Below are 18,672 nucleotides of genomic sequence, written 5' to 3'. Positions count from 1 at the left end.
TTTTAAGGGGCTGACTGTTCACACGTCATCAGAGATTCCTGGTTTGAAATCTAACCTGAAGTATTTCTTTTATCATATATATTTAATCTCAGCTGTTGGCAGTTCAGCATTTCACACTTAGAAATTTCAGATTTTTACTTGTTTATTGCTTCAATGCTATCCACACTAGTTTTATTCACATTAGTGGGGATGCTATTACAATACTGATCAAGAGAAAGAGCATTTGGGGCACAGTTTGCACCCTTAATTGTGGCAATTTGTACTTTTTCAGTACGCTTTCAAATAGCTGGCTGCCACGATGTGTTTGTAACTTTCTGATACATTTGAATGCTGAATAAATTTTGCTGCTGATTTTGCTTTTAAAATCCCCAGCACAACAAAATTTCAGAAGCAATTATCACTGAAATAGAGGGGAGAAGACTGCAGAGAAGAAAAACTCAACGGAAATCATCAATCGTTGCGATGACTGTGCATCATCTGCACTTGTTATGACTCCATTTAAATTACTTGTGATAAATAATATGACTTGTGTGCTCAACTGAAGTGATTTATGCATGAGATTCTGTCATCATGCAGGAGAAGAAAACATTGTTTTGACACCATATTGGTTGAAAAGTGACTGGTGAACGTTGCAGATGTTAAACACCTGACAATCAAGCAGGGGCGGTTCTACTGAGATTAGTGAAGCTACTAAAGATATCTCCAGACACTAACCGAATCAAATAAGACAACGTGCTCTCATGAACACATTCGAAGCACATCCTACATAAAGTTATGCACAGAAATTTCGTTAAACTTTGTACAGAAGAAACACGCTGACGGAGCGCAGGACGGATCAGAAGTCAGAATACACTAAACTGGAAGTGCAACAACACACACAAAAATAACATTACGTGACTGATTTTAGCCAACAAAAGGTGAATGAAACACACTTGGTTAGGCTCAGAAAAGAGGTGTGGATTGGTTTAATACGGACGTGCCAGCTATTTCCCCCAACCTGCCTCCCTATGCTGCGCCCCGCCTTCTTATACTACGTCACATGCTTTCACTATTGAGAATACACACCATATATATGTGGAATACACCTGAATATCTGCGCCTCACTTTTCGAGAACAGCCTGAATTAGAACAACCATGTCAGTGGCCAGTGGCTATGCCCCCACATGGCCCAAAAGTCAGTTGTTACCTATTAAAATGATGTGTTGCCCTTTTCAATAGAAATATTGAATAATTTTTCTGTGCTACAAAAGTTACTGCATTTGCAATATGTTATAATGTCTGTCTTCATTCTATTCAAATTAGTGAAACAGTGTGACTCTGGATTTCAACATTTAGGAAATGTCAGAAGGTTTGGGTGCCACTGACACAAAATTCAACTTGTGGCAGCAGTTTCATTCAAGTAACATAGCCCGGAAAGGTAGTATTAAGATAAGATGAGACAAGATAGGGCTTTTATTGATTCCTAGAGAGGAGATGTGGTTGCAGCAGCACAAGGACATAAATAAATACAAATAAAAGAAGAGAGAGTTAAAAACAATAAGAGGTATCTCAACTAAAGTATAAGTAAATAAGGATGGATAATCTTTACTACATGTCGATTTGTAATAGAAACTATAAAAAACGCTTGAAGACAACATTAAAAGGCAAAAGTGACAGTGGTGTGATGTGATTAATGAAGAGTCAGCAAGTTGAGTATATATCAACGGCGTGGATTGATATTATAATATGATTAAATGTGCACGATTGGAAAAAAGTTCACTCACTGTCAATTCCTCAACTCGTCAAATACCCACAGGTCTGATACTCACGTACACTTAGATGCACGTGCAACAACGGTCTATGAAAACAAACCGATGTCATGATCTGCTCAGGACAACAAAACTATATCTTTGTTCACTGCTATATTAACGTTCTGGATGTCAAGTGCAGCTCCTTTAAGTTCTAATCCTTAGTGTTTGTCTGTATTAATATAGAGATTCAGGCGACCGGCTTTAAAAGTGATGTCGCCTATTTTCTTTTTAATTAGGTGCTTTGTGGTGGATCTAATTTATGCCGATGTGAAAAGTGGTTCATGCGGGTTTCGAAAAGTATCTGATAAATAATTAAAATGTTGAAAGAAGCTTTAAGTGTTACAATGGAGGAGGAAATTTAGTGTGGTGGTAGAACGGGTTGGGTTTAATTCATCAAAAACTAAATGATGAACTCTCGTTTTGTTATTTCAACCTATTCGTTTTTATCATGCTGTAGTTTCAAAAAAGTAACATTTATTTACATTTACATTTATTAAAAATATTATAAAATTGACTTAATTATATGAAATGGTCAATTCAATTTGTGGAGAATTTAGAGGAATCGACTAATTGATAAAATAGTCGACAGATTAATAGATGACAAAATATTCATTAGTGGAAGCACTTATTGTGGGTCTAAAGCCCTATTGGGACAGGATTAGTGTAATGTGGAGACGTGGGGTAAGATCATTTTTACCAGAGGTTTAAGTCCCGTCCGAATACGTCATGTCAGTAATTATTCCAGAGAATGTCAATGTCAAAATTACGGTTGACTTTCACCTTCTGTAAAACGGTCCGGAAAATACTTTAGTCCCATCTGAATACCACCCTCTGTAAAACAAATGTTGATATTCCGTCATATCCCGTCAATACGTTTCCACATATTTTTGAGCATGGAGGTGCTAGAAGAAGCACTCATCACTTTTTTATAATCTATTCTGTCCTTTAGTTACGTGTTTAGTTAGTTTTGTGATATCAGGAAGCTACGTAGCACGCACATGACGACAGGGAGGTGACGTAAAGCGTAAATAGAGTCACCCCTCCCATTTCTGGTAGAGTACAGGGATTTTCTGAATCCCGTGCAAATTGGCCATTTATATCACAGACGTCCTGAGGTAAAACTATTTTACCCCGCATCCCCACATAAATCCCGTCCACATAGGGCTTTACTCTTGATAAATGACTTGGCATTTGTTGATTACAACCTGTCATTTGGCTGTAGCTGTTGAGTGCAACCTGCCAGGTGGGTGGATAATGTTCAGGAGTCCGAGTGTTCCAGTTAAACTTATAAACATGTCATTGTTATATATTCTGAACCTTTAGGGTTTGCAGCTGTGAAGCAAATTGTCCAGTCAGTCTGTGAAGCCAACGTTAGCATTTACAGCTTAAATGCAGAGCCGCCATTAGTATCGTTCGCAGATGTCAGTTGGATAGAAAAACCTATCTTTATATTTTCACCTTCTACATAGTATAGCAAGCTAAAAGACATTGTAGAAACTGCACCAACATGCTATAATTACTCAGGGTGCTTATTTCTTCGGCTTGGTGTTGAAAAAGTCTTTAGTTTGTCGCTACTGTACAAATGTTCCTTTGTCTATAAAGTCATGGTAACTGAGACTCATGTTAACACGCTGTTCTGTTTCTGTTCATCAAAATAAACCTCAAATCTAAAATGAAAGACTGCTGGTGTTCAAGATATTCCACAGTTCACTTCATCAGACACCAGCTGTTCACACTGAATAAAGATTAAATCACCATTTCAATCAGTGATGGAGAGAAACAGAAACTTGTGCTGTACGAGAAAGTCCAAATCTATTAATTCATGACATTATTTATTACTCAAACCACAACAAAATGTCTTAATGATAAACCATAATAAAATTCCAGACAGTATTACAGTTTAAATTCAGTTCAATTAAATAGTCTATTATTACGCTTTGAAAAACTCCCGGTGAACACTGTCGTGAAAATATTGGCCAAAGTCGCCGCCTGTTTTTTCCCTGATTACATTGAGAACGACAGACCTGCGTTGACATTGGCAGGAGGAGAGGTAAATAGCTGTTAGCTGCTGGCAGCAGAGTCCTCCGCTGTGTTTGGCTCAGACTGAATATAAAGATGGACGGCGCCCCGCAAGTGAAGCCAAAACATCTCGATCGCCCCCTGGTGGCTGGCTGCAGTATAGATCATAAACCCTGCCCATGTTGTGGATGGGACATCGGCAAAACTAAAATGTTTCCCAAATTATAATTTCTGTCATTTTAGGTCGGTTTTATCACAATGATGCTGCTGAGGTGTTCAAATTTGGTTTTAGTGATGCAATTAAAACTGGGTGAAATGTCATGATTGACAGCTGTGAAATATTCTTGACTGGTCGACCGGGTGTATGAGACGCAGACTCTGGCTCCAAATTACAACACGGCGGCGCTCATACCTGGGATATTTGGACTTCACTTTTGGCCAGTGAGAGGAAGTGGAGCTGCGTTGTCCACCTTTTTATAGACCTTTTCAAAGATGTAAACATCAACATTCCTGCACAGTCCTAGTTGATTTCCTGTTGCAGAGAATGTGAATGACATCAACCGACAGGAAGTTCACAAGGACCAAGGCTGTTGCCTAGCAATGAAATTCCATTGTACTTCTGATTGCTCTGTACCGCTGCTACGATGACCTAATTTCCCCTCGGGGATAAATAAAGTTATCCATCTATCTATCTATCTATCTATCTATCTATCTATCTATCTATCTAAAGGCCTATCCGTCCGGCTGTTATGTCGTGACGTAACGCTCAAATATGATTTCCGGGTCCAAGCCTCGTAATTTACAACGCAGCAGTGCTGTGTTCCCCGTTGTTTGAAGAGATCTGAGTTTTTAAAAAACGACTTAATTGTCATTTTACATCTTGCTTATTGATGAAAAAGATGTGTAACAGAGGTGTAACGTTAGAGGTGATGGTAATTGTTCACATGTTCATCCGTTGTGTTTTATTTCAACAGAGTGTTTGGGCCCAGAAATCGTATTACGTCAGACTTAACAGCCGGGTATACAGAGTATGGTTTGGCTGTGGAACTAACAGCGACTGGTTTGGTTCTGTCCTCCACGCAGCTTCATACCCCATTGGGAGCGCTTCAGGAGTGTTTACCTGCATGATCCTTTATATTTGTACAAAAAGCGCTAACAGCTTAACACACAGCAGTACTGAGAGATTCTGTTCAGAGAAACATTAAACATTTAACAGTGAACTGCACTTTAATGTGACAACCCGACAAAAATGATTTCAGCTGAATAGAGTTTGGGGGTTCAGAGTTACAGTCACTTTACCAGTGTTAACGTTTCACTAAACTTGTGTCAGAAAGATGAAAGTGAATTATATATTTACTCTAGTTATATTCTGAAGTGCACATTAAATTGAATTAACTGCAATAATACTGATAACTCATCATTTTGTCATTGTAATTGTTGAATATGAAATTTCATCTCACAGCAACACAGCCTTGTGTGTAAAGCCAGCATCAAAAACCATCCTGGCAAATAACTTACCGTCAGCAGCAGAGGGCGGCTCTCTTTGACAGCTCCCACACAGCCCAAACAGCCAATCACCATGATGATAGTCCCCACTGCGATGAGCAGGTTGGCTGCCGACAGGGAGGGAAGGGATGATGATAGGGTGGCAAAGTTTCCCTGGGTAACTGAGAGCCAGACTCCCACCCCAAGTATGCCACATCCTCCCAGCTGCAGAGGAAACACAAAGAGCCATTAGGCTGTCAGTACGACAACACAATCAAGCTAATCCCAACCAGAAACACAGTCAGACATGGCGGTGCATAAAAATATCTGCAAAATTGTTGTGGCTTTTTGTTTGTTTGAGGAGGAAGGTCAAAAACTGAACAGCAACAACAATTGGATCAACAGAGGCTGCAGAGCACAGCAACCACAGCAACAGAAAATTAAAGGAATAGGTCTACATTTGGGAAAATAAGCCTATTAGATTTTTTTTGCAAAAAGTTAGTGAAATGATTGACTTAATCACATCTGTCCAGTAAATGTAGCTCTGCAGCCAGCTAGCTTAGCTGTAGGGATGCAACAGTTAGTCCATTAATCAATTTATTGATTAGAAAACTATTTAAAGGCGACCCCTTGAGCTTTAGGAATCGAGAGAGGGCATTCTTCACTATTATCTGGCATTTCACTGACAAAGCGATTAATCAATTAATTGAGAAAATAATGGGCAGATTAATCAATATTGAAAACACCCTTAGCTACTACTTATCTCAGCACACAGACAGGAAATGGGGAAAATGGCTCTGTGCAAAAATAACAAATCTGCCTGCATCCACTAAAGCTCAGTTATTGACATGCCTGATTCGTTTGTGTACCGTACATTGTACAAAAACCAAAGTAGTAAAATTAGTGAAGTTGTTGTTTTCACAGTGAGTTATGTGCCGGACTGGCTCTTGCCAACAAGTAGTAACTGAAATCCCTGCTGGTTGCCTGGCAACTGGTCCCTGCCAAGAAACAGACCAACTGTCAGTCACTGGAGTTTGATTCCTGCCCCGACATAAACGAGATATAACATGTCCGTTAGGGAGGGCTGTGCATTGGTAGGTTGGAGACAGGCTAGCGTTTTCCACTGTTTCCAGTCTTTATGCTAAATTTAAGCTAAGCTAACTCCCTGCAGGAAAGCGAATATGCAAAAATTCCCAAAATGCTGCAGTGGTTTGGCTGACAAAGGGGGAAAAAAATGATAATAAATGAACTTCCACACTTAAGAAATGTTTCATGTTCACACAGATTTATTCTACAAAGCAAGAGAGACATGAAACATGACGTTAGGTGGAGTGACAGGTGTTTCATTCACTGGACGATTTAGCAGAAATAAGCTCTATATATAATCAAATACTCATGACGCACAGATTGTTATGTAGCACATTGCTCCACCTTTTGTATTCATATGACTGCTCTGGTTTATGAAATGATTATCCCTGACTGCAGCTGGACCGAATATGTGATGAATGAGAATTAATGATAAGAGGGTGGAAAGACAGGATGGAAAAACCTTATACTGTAATAATAAAGAAGGGATGGTTACAGTGTGGCCGCTTCTTTTTCACTTGCTTTTTAATGAGGAACTTCTTTTATCTTTCTGATGTATCAGGGATAATGCTCTCATGGGCTGATGTGTTAGCATGTGCACCAAGCGATCTTGCATAATTATATACGTAGGATTATACTGCTGCTCGCATTGATTACAGCTTTCTTTAGAGTTCAAACAATATGCACATCATGTTAAATAACACATAGTTACTCTCACACAGTCCAGTAGCTAGTCTGCTTCGCATTCACACTGCAAATGCACCGAAGAGACTTTTCTTATCATGCAGCCTCAGTCCAGTTGTTGTGTCTGCGCGAAACACCAAACCAAAATGGGCAAAAACCAGAATTGTGAGGTGTGAAGGCATCCTAAAATATTTAACCACAACACAGAGATGTCTGAAAAACAGATGACTTTAAGCCACATTTTTTTCCCAGAAAAAATCTATAATTTAGTGGATTGATTTTTCACACAACTGCTAGGTAAAAAAAAACAGCCCCTTCTAGCTTGGGGTGTGAATTTGTTTAAGGTTTAAGTAAATGATTTTGCTGTCATAGATTTCTTGGTATTTTTACTTTATCACTTTCATTTTTACCAACTTTCATATTCACAGTTAACAACAGAAGATATATATATATAGATACACAGAATAAACATGTAAAACTATACCTATACGCTTACATACACACAGATACAACCATACACTTGCATTAATCATACAAACATGAAACAAACATAAACAGGTGAAACGAAACAGACAGGCGCCAGCTATCCATCTTTTGTTCCCTTCAGATCTGTATTGTGCAGTCTGACTGCTGTAGGCAAGGTTGCTGCTTTCCATCTGTTCTGCACTGGACAAATTGAAGAGTGTTGCTGCTCTGTAGTAGTCTGTTTGTATTTTCTGCTCTTGTCTGAGGGAACAAAGACACTCTCTATAGTTGACTGTAAAGAAAGTGACACATGAGGAGAAGGAGGAATAATATGACGAAAGCTTCCCAACTGGAAGCGAACTGGGGTCATGGTGGTTTCATTCATGTAAGACTGCTGACAACCAATACAAATATAACTGAAGTATTAGTAAATATTACTCAACAATTTGGTTCAGGCAACAAAAGCACTTTGGTTGATAATCATTTTGTGTTTGGTGATTCAGGTCACTGCACACGATTGACACCATCTTTCCCTAACCGTGATGACAAAGGGCCTGAATATAACCATGAAAAAGTTAATATTATACAGTAGTCACTAATATTGGATACTGTTTTGATAGATTACATATATTGTAGTATATAAACCTGCGTTAATTAGCATTTCCTCATTATGTTGATATGTTAAAGTTACACTGCTGATGCTACGATGTAACATCTCTTTCTTCGTCTGTTCTTGAACGTACTGTAGTGAGTGACGGAGAGCGAGCTGCAGGCTAACCAGGTCCTTAGTGTGATGTGATTGGATGAACGGTGGTCAGGAAATTGAAGGAGGGACAGGCAGAGACTCTTTCCATTTTAGTTGGATAAAAAACGTTTCATTTGACTGCTCTGTAATTCTTTGAACGTTTCAAAGAACAATGTATGGCTTTTCCATTAAACATACTGAATTGTCACTTTGAGACTAAATATCACCTCCGCCAAAGAGGTTTCATTCATTCATCTTCAACCGCTTATCCCGGGGTCGTGGTCGCGGGGGGTGCTGGAGCCGATCCCAGCTGACATTGGGCGTGAGGCGGGGTACACCCTGGACAAGACGCCAGTCTATCCCAGGGCACATAGAGACGAACAGAGACAGACAACCATTCACACCTACGGGCAATTTTAGAGTCATCAATTAACCTAACACGTGCATGTCTTTGGACTGTGGGAGGAAACCGGAGAACCCGGAGAAAACCCACGCAGACGCAGACACAGGGAGAACATGCAAACTCCACACAGAAAGGCCCGAGCCGGGATGCAAACCAGGAACCTACTCGCTGTGAGGCGACAGTGCTAACCATTACACCACCGTGTAGCCCGCTAAAGAGGTTAAGTGTTTGATATGAGACCAGTCACAATCAGCGGAAGGATTCAGCCGCAGAAATTTGCACTCTTTGGAGTCCAAAGCCTGTTTTTTCGTCTTTGAATTATTTTCCTTAAGAAGCGCAGCGTGTTTGCCTTCAGAAGAACAGAATGATGTGGAAGGAGGAAAGCGGTAACACATTTATGAGAGGATTTTCACACACATCTATAGAAAGCCTCCATCGTCCACACTCTCTGGCCACTTCCCAGAACTCCCAACGGCAATGAGATTTACATGGCTAAATACACAGTTGTTGTTTTTTTCCCCTCCAACTTTTCTTTCTATTTCCAGCCTCTACACAAGATCTTATTTAACGAGCTCTTGAGCTAGAAGTAGGGCAGGGCGAAAATAAAAAGGCTCATTCACTGAGGGGGCAGGTTTCTTCTTACTATCTACTATAACACGGCTGAGAGATTTCAGGCGCTTTCAAATGAAAGGTCTTTGGGTCACTGTCGCTCCAAATGGACCCTTATTATGCTCCAGTGTGTATTCTGTAATGAAGATTGGCTGCATTGAGAAGGGTGAAGGATGAGAAGGGAACGCTGGGAATTGATGGTGGTGAACATTTTGAGGTCAGATTGCGAAGCTCGTCGAAGGGGGAGGGTACAACAACATGGGTGCAGTTTACATTCTACAGACGTGCAGGGAAAAGACAAGTCAACCCAAAACTACAACAGAAACATTCATATTCATTATTAGTTGGTTTTTTTACAGCTATGCGTGATGCCATATAAAACGGTGAGCAGTAACAAACCAAAATGTTATGTGATTAGTGATGGATAGAACTTTTACACTGTTAGTGAAAAGATGGAGGACCGCCGTGAAAAGGCCTCAGACAAATGCACAAGACTCCTCACTGAGTAGACGAAGCTTTGGTTGTAATTCACTAGGTTCGTTCATCTGTTCAAGCAACATTGTGTAACTACTTTTTACCTTAAAATAACAGCTTTAAGATACTTTGATGCTACTCTGACGTGTAATGGGGAGAACAGTGCCTCTGTCATTCCCACTCAGCCGCCTTATCATTTTTTCTAGCACTATGAACTTTGGCGAATTGGACGAATCTCTCCCTGACGTCCTCCGGAGTTTCCTGATGGACGGAAAGCTTGACTTGTTGCTAAAGAAACGCTACTCGCTAACTGCTGCTAACTGCAATGCTTAGGGGTGCTGACAGGACTGGAGTGTTGGTAATCAGCCTCTGCAGACATGATGGCAAAGGCAAAGAGACTACGGGGGACGTTGACGGAGAAAACAAGGAGAGAAAAGTAGAGCGACCTAGCAACAGCGTCTATTAGTCAGTTTTATTTATATATGGCTCAACATCATAAATAAACATTGCCTCAATGTGCCTTAGCATCAGCACAGCCAAGGTCTTCTTGAAAAAAAGCTTTTCATTCATTGCAGCACTCTTATTCAGGCAAACATAATGCCATTTCAATTTCTGTCTGCAGCCGTTACATTACTATTGTATGAATCATTCAATTCAGACTTGTGTCGAAGTTTCACAAAAATGTTACTACAGTCGGTTCGACATAGTGAGAATGCATTTTTATGTTCCTGTAGGTAAAAGTGACTCGAGGATGAGATCGAGTAAAACTGACATCATGCCAATGGCATTATTTATGTGAAATTAATCCTTTAATCCCATCTATAAAATGTTAGAAAATAGTGAAACATGCTCATTGTTATTTCCCAGAGCCAAAGAGTCATGTTAAAATTGCATACTTTTTCTGACCCACAGTCAAAAATGAGAAGATATTCCATTTACAGTCATCTAATGCAGATAAAAGCGGAGATAATCACCTTTGAACAGCTGCAACCAGCAACTGTTTGCAACTGTCACTTGGTAAATGACTTAATATACTGTCAATAAACAAATCAATTATTCTACAAAACATTTCAACACTGGTATTAAATTTAATTCAATTCAATTGAATTTCAATTCAATTTTATTTATAGTGCCAAATCATAACAAAAGTTATCTCAGGACACTTTAAACTAGGTAAAGACAGTATTCACAGTATTGAATATTATTATGTAGGACTGACTACTTGCCACATTTAAACATTAGTTTCCAAAATCTGGTCTTTGTAGTGCGGTTGGTTTTCTCAAAAATCCATGCAGCAGCTGTTTACCAGGCGTTTTACTCTCAATTGGATCCCAACTGGTCTCGATTAGCACCCGTCCCCCAAAAACATCATCTTAAATCTTTACAGTCACACATTTGCTGTGTTTAAATTGATGCAGCCATCTGGACGGACCTCTTCTCAAAGTGTGTATTTGAAGCAGAGCTCTGATTCTGGCTGCTCAGTAGAAAACGTACTGTACAGTTTTCTTCAATAAATAGCTTTCAACCAAGCTGCCTTTATTCCATCAGAAAAATCACAAAAGTCAGCACAGCGGAGCAGAAATATCTACATTGATATCAGTTTGATATGGTGATGAAAGGAAGTCTCTCTGAATGATTTCCCTGATAAAATATACATAAGCAGTAGATGTACTTGACTCCTGGGCTCACAATCTATAATACAGGTGGATGTTTTAATGACTACATTCACAGTAGGTGACTATCAGTGCTCTGATCTCATTGCAATTATGAACGCTCCATCTCGAACACGATTTAGGAATACATATTAATATAATTATATTAGTATGATTAAAGGCGTAATCTGAACCCTTATTCATATATGAATAAACTCTCAGGGCCGAGGATTACTCGAAAAAAGAGTTTTCATGGAAACCACAGCAAGAAGTACAAGTTTGAATTCCCATGCTTCATGTATTATTTCTTTTGTGACACTTTGATGTGCGAATCATGTATTCAGTTTATCCATAGACAGTGGATTCTGATCGTTAAAGCTGCTCTCATGGTTGCACCCTGGTGATGAGGTGTGGAGGTAGCTGGTTTTTAAATATAATTTATACTTTAGATCTGTATTACCATTGCAATACAGTTGAAAGTGGTGGTAAAACCTGGAGGGAGGGTATATCTCTGCACTGTAGATAAGGGCAAACTGAATCTGGTCACCACTGTTTAAAGTCCACCAGTACTAATATTTGCATAGCTGCGGAATATATGCGATGCTGATTGAATATGTGTCTGACACATTGAAGTAACAGCTGTAGCCTACTGATTTGGCACCTTATTCTCAAAGAGCTACTCAATATACATGCTACAGGTCGTGGTTCAGAAGTAGCCTATTAAATTGCCAACTTAAATTATTGATATGAAGTGTACAAAAGTTGAATGTGACTACTGAGACTGACGTGACCACTAGAGAGAAGACTATATATAACTCTGCTGGAGTTATGAGCAGCTGCTTCTTGACTGTTGAGAACCACAACACTATGAGAGAGAGAGAGAAAAAGTCTGAAATTAGGGAATCTGTGCATTTTGGCATCCACATTCAGAAATGACACTCCTGAATAATTGTTCCCTTTCACTCCATTTCTAACTTGCATATGCATCAAAATGGTGCACTCTGAGTTGTTAAGGAGAGCAGAACGGCAACACTAGGCAGACAAAACACGACTTCAGTAACGAAAGGATTTTTGTAACCAATCACAACCTATAACATTATGCCTGGATCAGATATCAGAACATTCCTAGTTACGATGTAGATTAATAAGAAAGACTTTATTGTTCAACTCAGTGGGAATTTTCCTTCAGCTACTCCCAAGAACATCATATCGTTGCATATAATACACATAACACACCATCAAAAACAAATATATAGTACACAAAGTACAATAGTACAAGAGGGCATGTAGCAGCATGTGTTATATAATAGAAAAAGAGCATCTTATAAAGTGAAAGCACATCTTTTAAAGTTGCTAGTGTTCCCTGATGCAGTCATTCTATTTCCAATGCCTGTATGTAAACAACAGTGAAATATGAAATAATTCTGATGGCATGACTTAGTACAAAATGAGACAATCCCAATGAAGAGTAGTGACGTGTTTTCAGTTAACTCATCTCAGATCTTTCATTATTTACTCATTAACTAGAGTTCTACACACTCAGTAGAAACCTAAAGATCAGAACATCATTGTAAAATGTAAGTTGTGTCCAGGTCAGAATCAACTGTCCGTTCCAGCATACTTTTTTTGACGGATGATGAATCGTTTACACACTAGCAGTTAAAGACAGCCTCATTCGCTGAGTTATGGCAGTGCGCTGCTGCAGAATGAATGTGGGGAAACTCTGAAGACAGGGCGTGAACATATGGCAAAATTCATTAGTTGCATAATTGAGTTTCGATCTGTTATCGTGGACAGGTGAGGACCATTATTGTGGCCAACCAATATCGTGTTGAGCGATAATCTCGTCATGTCGCCCAAGCCTAGTAGGTCCACTTGTCTCAGCTGCTTCCCTGACGAACAATGAGTTAAAGTTGGCTAAACGTCTGTGTAGAGCTGAGTTGAGTGATGATTTTCAGTGGGTTTGGCACTAGGAGAAACTCTTTCACTTTACACAGTTTGATTTGACATAATAAAAAGTCATTTAATGGAACTTTACACTGATTTGCTTGATGAGGAAGAAAATTAAACTTTAATGTTTCAAACTTTAAAAGACCGTAAAAGCTACTCACAAGTTTAATTTAAATAAAACTTGGAGAGGTAATTACTTCTGTCAGACTACATTGGCCCTAACTCTTTTTCATAATTTCTGAGGCGTGACATGCTTAATGTTTACATCTGACATTTTTATTTATATCTACAGCCAGCCCACACGCTTCCCGGGTGTCAGCACTGAGCAACTTTTGAGAACAAGACAGGGCTGCCAAAATAAAACTCCCTGCCATGAGGCTGCAGCAAACTGTTAGATTTTTTTTGTTGTTGTACATAAAACCCTCCACCGTCAGTACATATTGCAGTGTGAAAAGCAAAGCTGTGAATAATTCCTGCTCAGCTTCAGGTCATCAACTCAAACAAAGTTGTTGTGTTTTGGCCTTTTCATGCCTTCATTGTTCAGTACAGCTGAAGATTGACAGGAAACAGGTGGGGGGAATGCAGAAAAGGGCTGCAGGCCAGGGTTGAACCTGGCCCGAGGACTTAAGGGTATGTCCACACGATAGAAAACAACCTTTTTTTTCTCCATCGTTCTTAAAAAGTTTTCAGTCCACACGGACTCAGCTCAAGAGATATCTGCCAAAACCAGTGAAACCGACTAAAAACACTGTAGTACACATGCCAGGCCTGGATGTGGCGCTGTCACTGCCACAGAAACACACCAACAAGGAGAAGAAGAGAGAGAGAGCCGCTGTCGTGTAGAATCATAATACAAACACTGGCAACTTCCCAAATCCTGATACATCCTAGAGAGAAATCTGTCGACTGTTTCTGGTGTTAGTGGAGACTTTTGTGGTGTTTTGGACTCTGATGCACGAATCACTCTGTAGTTAGTGTCCTCACTGAGCAGAGGGTGCTGCTGTAAGCCCCTTCCCCGTCCCAAAGCACTCACAGACGGGCACTGTCTCCCTACTTTTTGCGACCTTCTTAGAAACTTTGTTTATAAAAAGCTACTAGCAACCAATTTAGCGACTTATTCAGACCATCAGGGAAAATGGATAAATATCTGGTCGGCCTAATTCATTCCCATCTATGTGGCTCAGAGTCCAGTTCAGTTAACAGTCTATGGGTCTGTTTCTCTCTCCTCTCGCAGCAGCACTGTTGTTATGTGACGCCACGGGGGTTAGTGGTGGGGGGGCTGACAGCAAAGTACGAAGTTTCGCCGTCCAGACAAAGCCATGGGGGCATTCTTAAATATTCCCACTCTGGGACCTGGTTACAAAAAAGACCAAAGCCTAACCAATGCTAAAAATGTGCGGTTATAGGAAAACACGTCCTCGTGTGGATGGGCCTTTGTATTTCAACCACACCATAAAAAACTGCACATTCCCCGCAGCGAAGACTGGGGACAGTTATTCTTCCACTAAATACCCCCTGAATAAAAATAAAAAGTTGAAAAGTCCAAAGTTAAGTCTGTGGATTATCCTGAGTAACCAGGATGCTATTGATTCCCCAGACAGATGTCAGTTCAATCAGCAGAGACGAAAGAGAGATGTAACTGGTGGTGAAGGGAAGAAGAACAATGGCTGAAGATGGGGAATAGGCTGGAGCATCCATTTATCTGACACTGAAATAACAGCTGATACCAGAGGAGAATGGAGCTGTTTTAAACTTGGGCAGCAACGAGGCAATTGGGTCACAGAGGTTTGTGGCAAAATCTAATCTGTTTAACTGAGAGAGGGAAAGCCCTCAGCCAGCTGATTGAGTTTGAATCAGGAGCAAATGTAGAGAGTTCCTGACTGAACCCACCAAACTCCAAGAGCATTTTTTCACTTCTAAGATGTCTGCTGCAGCAGGAACAGCCTTCAAATGTTTAGTGATGAAGGCATTTTAAGGTCAGATATCTTACAGCGTACATTTACAGCGGGGAGGGTCTGGGCAATAAATTATTTACACCAGTAATCTCGATAGTGTAAAGATGCATGCCCAGCTCATTGATTAAAGAAAAATAATTATCGGCTTTGACACAATCCAACCACATTTGTTAGCTGAAAAGCTTTGAACTTATCTCAAGCTAAATATGAACTCATGAGGGTTGATAGCAGACTTCCTTCCTAACAAGTTGTGGTGTTTGAGAGTAAACTGTAGATTCTTAAAGATACTCTTTTAATCCACCAGCTTTCCTGAGGGCTGTCCGCTCTCTCCTTTGTTTAGAGCGCCATCATCTTTTACATACAAATGTGTGTCCTACTTAGCAGGAAAACGATGATCATTCAGTCATCCTTAAACTTCTATTGGAGGTAGGGAATGGACGTGGTCTTATCTTATATATTTGACAACCAACACGGGCCTCCACGGTCATAAGAGAGCTGGTGGACTGCTACAAATGTCTGGGTACCACTTATTGGCTTTACTGGCTTTTGAAACAGATGCTGATATGTGTTGTGGGAATTTTCATAGTAATAGTTTTGTCAGGTCAGACGCAGTTCAGTGTCTCCTCTGTCTCACCTTCTTAGTGGATAATGCAAATAACTAACTTTTGATGGTATAATGGCATATTTGTGCATCTGCACCCTGTGTTAGAGACCTTGTGATGAGAGAGGTTCAGAACGTTCAAAATTGTAATGTCTGAGGCGTGTTTTTGTTTGGTCTAAAGACGTCACCCAACCAAGGCTTAGCGCGTCCTGTCCCTTCCCCTAAAAGACTGGGTACAACTTAGATCGGGGTCATTTCTGCTAAACTCTAGGTTTTGTGATGTAACGCAAGGATGAACATATTTTTGTCTGCAGAAGAAAATGCTTTGGCAAAATAAACCACGGAGAAAAGCTGATCCTGATTGTTGATCTTTATTGAATAAATTCCCCAACCAATGTTTCTGACTAACCCAACGGTTCAATAAAAAACAATGAGGCGATTTTTGAAGGTACTTTTGAAGGCAGATGCAGTAGAGCTAGGCTCAGCTGCCTAAAATCTTTGCCTGCTGAACAAATGCCCTCCTTGTTTTGGTGGTCAGCCCCATAAAGGAGTTTAAAATGTTGCTCCGTGAGAGCTGAAAATGCAGCGACAAAAAGCAGATTCCTCCCTTGCACATTAAAATCTAACGGCTTTAGCACTTAAATGTATTTGTCGCATCTTTAACATTTTAAGTATTGTACAAAACTCCATGAAATCCTATGAAATTTTAATGTGGCTACGTATTGCCATGGCAATATTGCTTCTTTCCATTTATACACTGCTGTGTTTTTAATGCTGTTCGGTCTCCGTAGTCCTTCATTACACAGTTTTCAGCGCCTCAAACTTTGAATCCACTTATTCAAAAAAGACAACTTAATGAACCCAAATCATGCATGTTCTCTACATTTGTGTGTTTGTTAGTGAGCCACTGTGTAAACAGGAACCCTAAGGCTCTTTTACTGCCTTCAGATTGGGAATTTGAAAATGCTAAACATCCTGCCTCTTGTTGCTAAGGAGAGATGAAACACCAAACTTCCCTCCAGCACCTTCTTCTCTGGTTTTCTTCAGTGCAGAGAGACGCTTCGACAAAAAAACAAAAAAAAACATGCAGCTAGAAGCACATATGATGGACATGACTGGCAGGATATACTGCTAATTATGACTGCTAATTAAATTATGAAGAACTGACGTCTTTCAGCCGACGTGTCTGAACACATGTCAGCAAAAGAAAACTGGTAATTGAAAACTTGCATAATTTGTCAAAGGATTACTTCCTTTCTGAATCAGGGGGAGCTAATTAACACCAATCAAGTTTCACACCAGCAGCTCATATGCAAAGACAAATCAATTCATTAATTCACATTTATCTCATTTGAAACTACCCCTCCGTCCATTTTTCTTCTTGAATTAATTTACAGCTACGCCAATTTCCCCCCTCATCTGCGTTACTAAGATAGTATTTTACAGCGATATAGAGATGAGGAAATCACAGAAGCACACTTCCCTGTTTGGAGCAGGATTTCTACAGCATGTGAGAAACACTGTCTCAAATGGCCGAGTCTGAAAGCAAAGAGTCAATAATGGAGCTGTGAAATGCATTCATGTCCCATTGGTCTGGATTGTCGCATGAGGTGCGCTATTATCTTCCGATCATCAATGTGAAAGGCATGAAAGGACGTTTTTAAACGCACTGTAAATGAGATCAATTTACATAGAAAGTGTTAACCAGTTTTACTCTCTGAACATTTGATAAACATCAAGGAAAGTTGTTAACCTCAGACACAACCAAGGACACTCTGAACTGAATTATTTGGTGAGGTTTTATTGAGATTTACATAAGCCTGCTACAATTCATCCCAATCTCGACACTCTAGAAAACATTTTGAAATGCAAAAGCTTTGAAGCACAACCGACAACAATAAATCTGTCTGTGTGTGTTTCTACGAGAAGGCGACAGAATGTGCGCTCCAATCTATCAACTTAAACTTATCAAATAAACCACAATGTGACACAAACTGCAAATAATTCCTGCCACTGTCACTCTTGCACCGTACAGTAAATATGTGTACGTGCCACGCTTTTGTATGGTATAAAAAATGCAGTCATTGCTTTTGTGTAAAAGCGATTTTGCAAGCAACTTTAGTGTCTCATCCCACAAATCTCTTGTTTGATATTGTTTTGACAAAATACTTTTGCCAGGATTCTGAAAGTCACGGCAGCAAAGATTAGTCCATTGAAAATACACTGTAACAGCTCTTTCAGTAGGTTTATGCCTTGAGACAAAGTCCTTCTCCCACCCTTAGGACTCCAATCCCTCACCTGTCCTCCAGTTGCCCACCTCTGTTTTTCCATGTCAGCTGGGATCGGCTCCAGCCCCCCCGCGACCCCGACAGGAACAAGCGGTTGAAGATGAATGACTGAATTTACCTGCACAGCTGTTCCTGATTAATTGTTGAGTGTGTAGTTAAGGTCTGACATTCATGTCGATATGTTCTTGTCTGATCAAGTCTCACTGGTCGCACAGTTGCTGGTGTTACTTCCAAAGGGTTTTTTTCCAGATGAAAATGCCAGGCGCTCTTTTTAAAATGCACAGCTGGGAGAGGAGGAGGCAAAGTGTTTTTTCAACCTAAAAAAAACGCTTGCATATATGTCGTTCAGCGCTTTTAGGATGTGGCGGTTGGTTTTTGTGGCATTTGTCTTGTCCCTCCTCCACTTGGATTGGACGGGTGAGTAAAAAGTGACATTGGCTAACAATGCTGGACAAAAAAGAGAGAT

The 18,672-nt window shown here is 40.0% G+C and overlaps 1 protein-coding gene across 2 annotated transcripts in view; it reads right to left on the bottom strand.

Moving 5' to 3' along the window:
- tspan4a (tetraspanin 4a) overlaps positions 1-18,672 on the bottom strand; it is a gene marked incomplete at its 5' end in the record, with an annotated part of 155,192 nt that overhangs the window by 57,946 nt on the left and 78,574 nt on the right. For both annotated transcript variants that reach the window (XM_083916516.1, XM_083916515.1), the window contains one exon: positions 5,328-5,519. In XM_083916516.1, the coding sequence (XP_083772642.1) occupies positions 5,328-5,519 (192 nt within the window). The remainder of the gene's footprint in view (positions 1-5,327; positions 5,520-18,672) is intronic.

Source organism: Echiichthys vipera (assembly GCF_963691815.1).
Source record: "Echiichthys vipera genome assembly, chromosome: 1".
Classification (NCBI taxonomy): domain Eukaryota; kingdom Metazoa; phylum Chordata; class Actinopteri; order Perciformes; family Trachinidae; genus Echiichthys; species Echiichthys vipera.
This window is presented reverse-complemented; position numbering and strand designations above follow the sequence as displayed.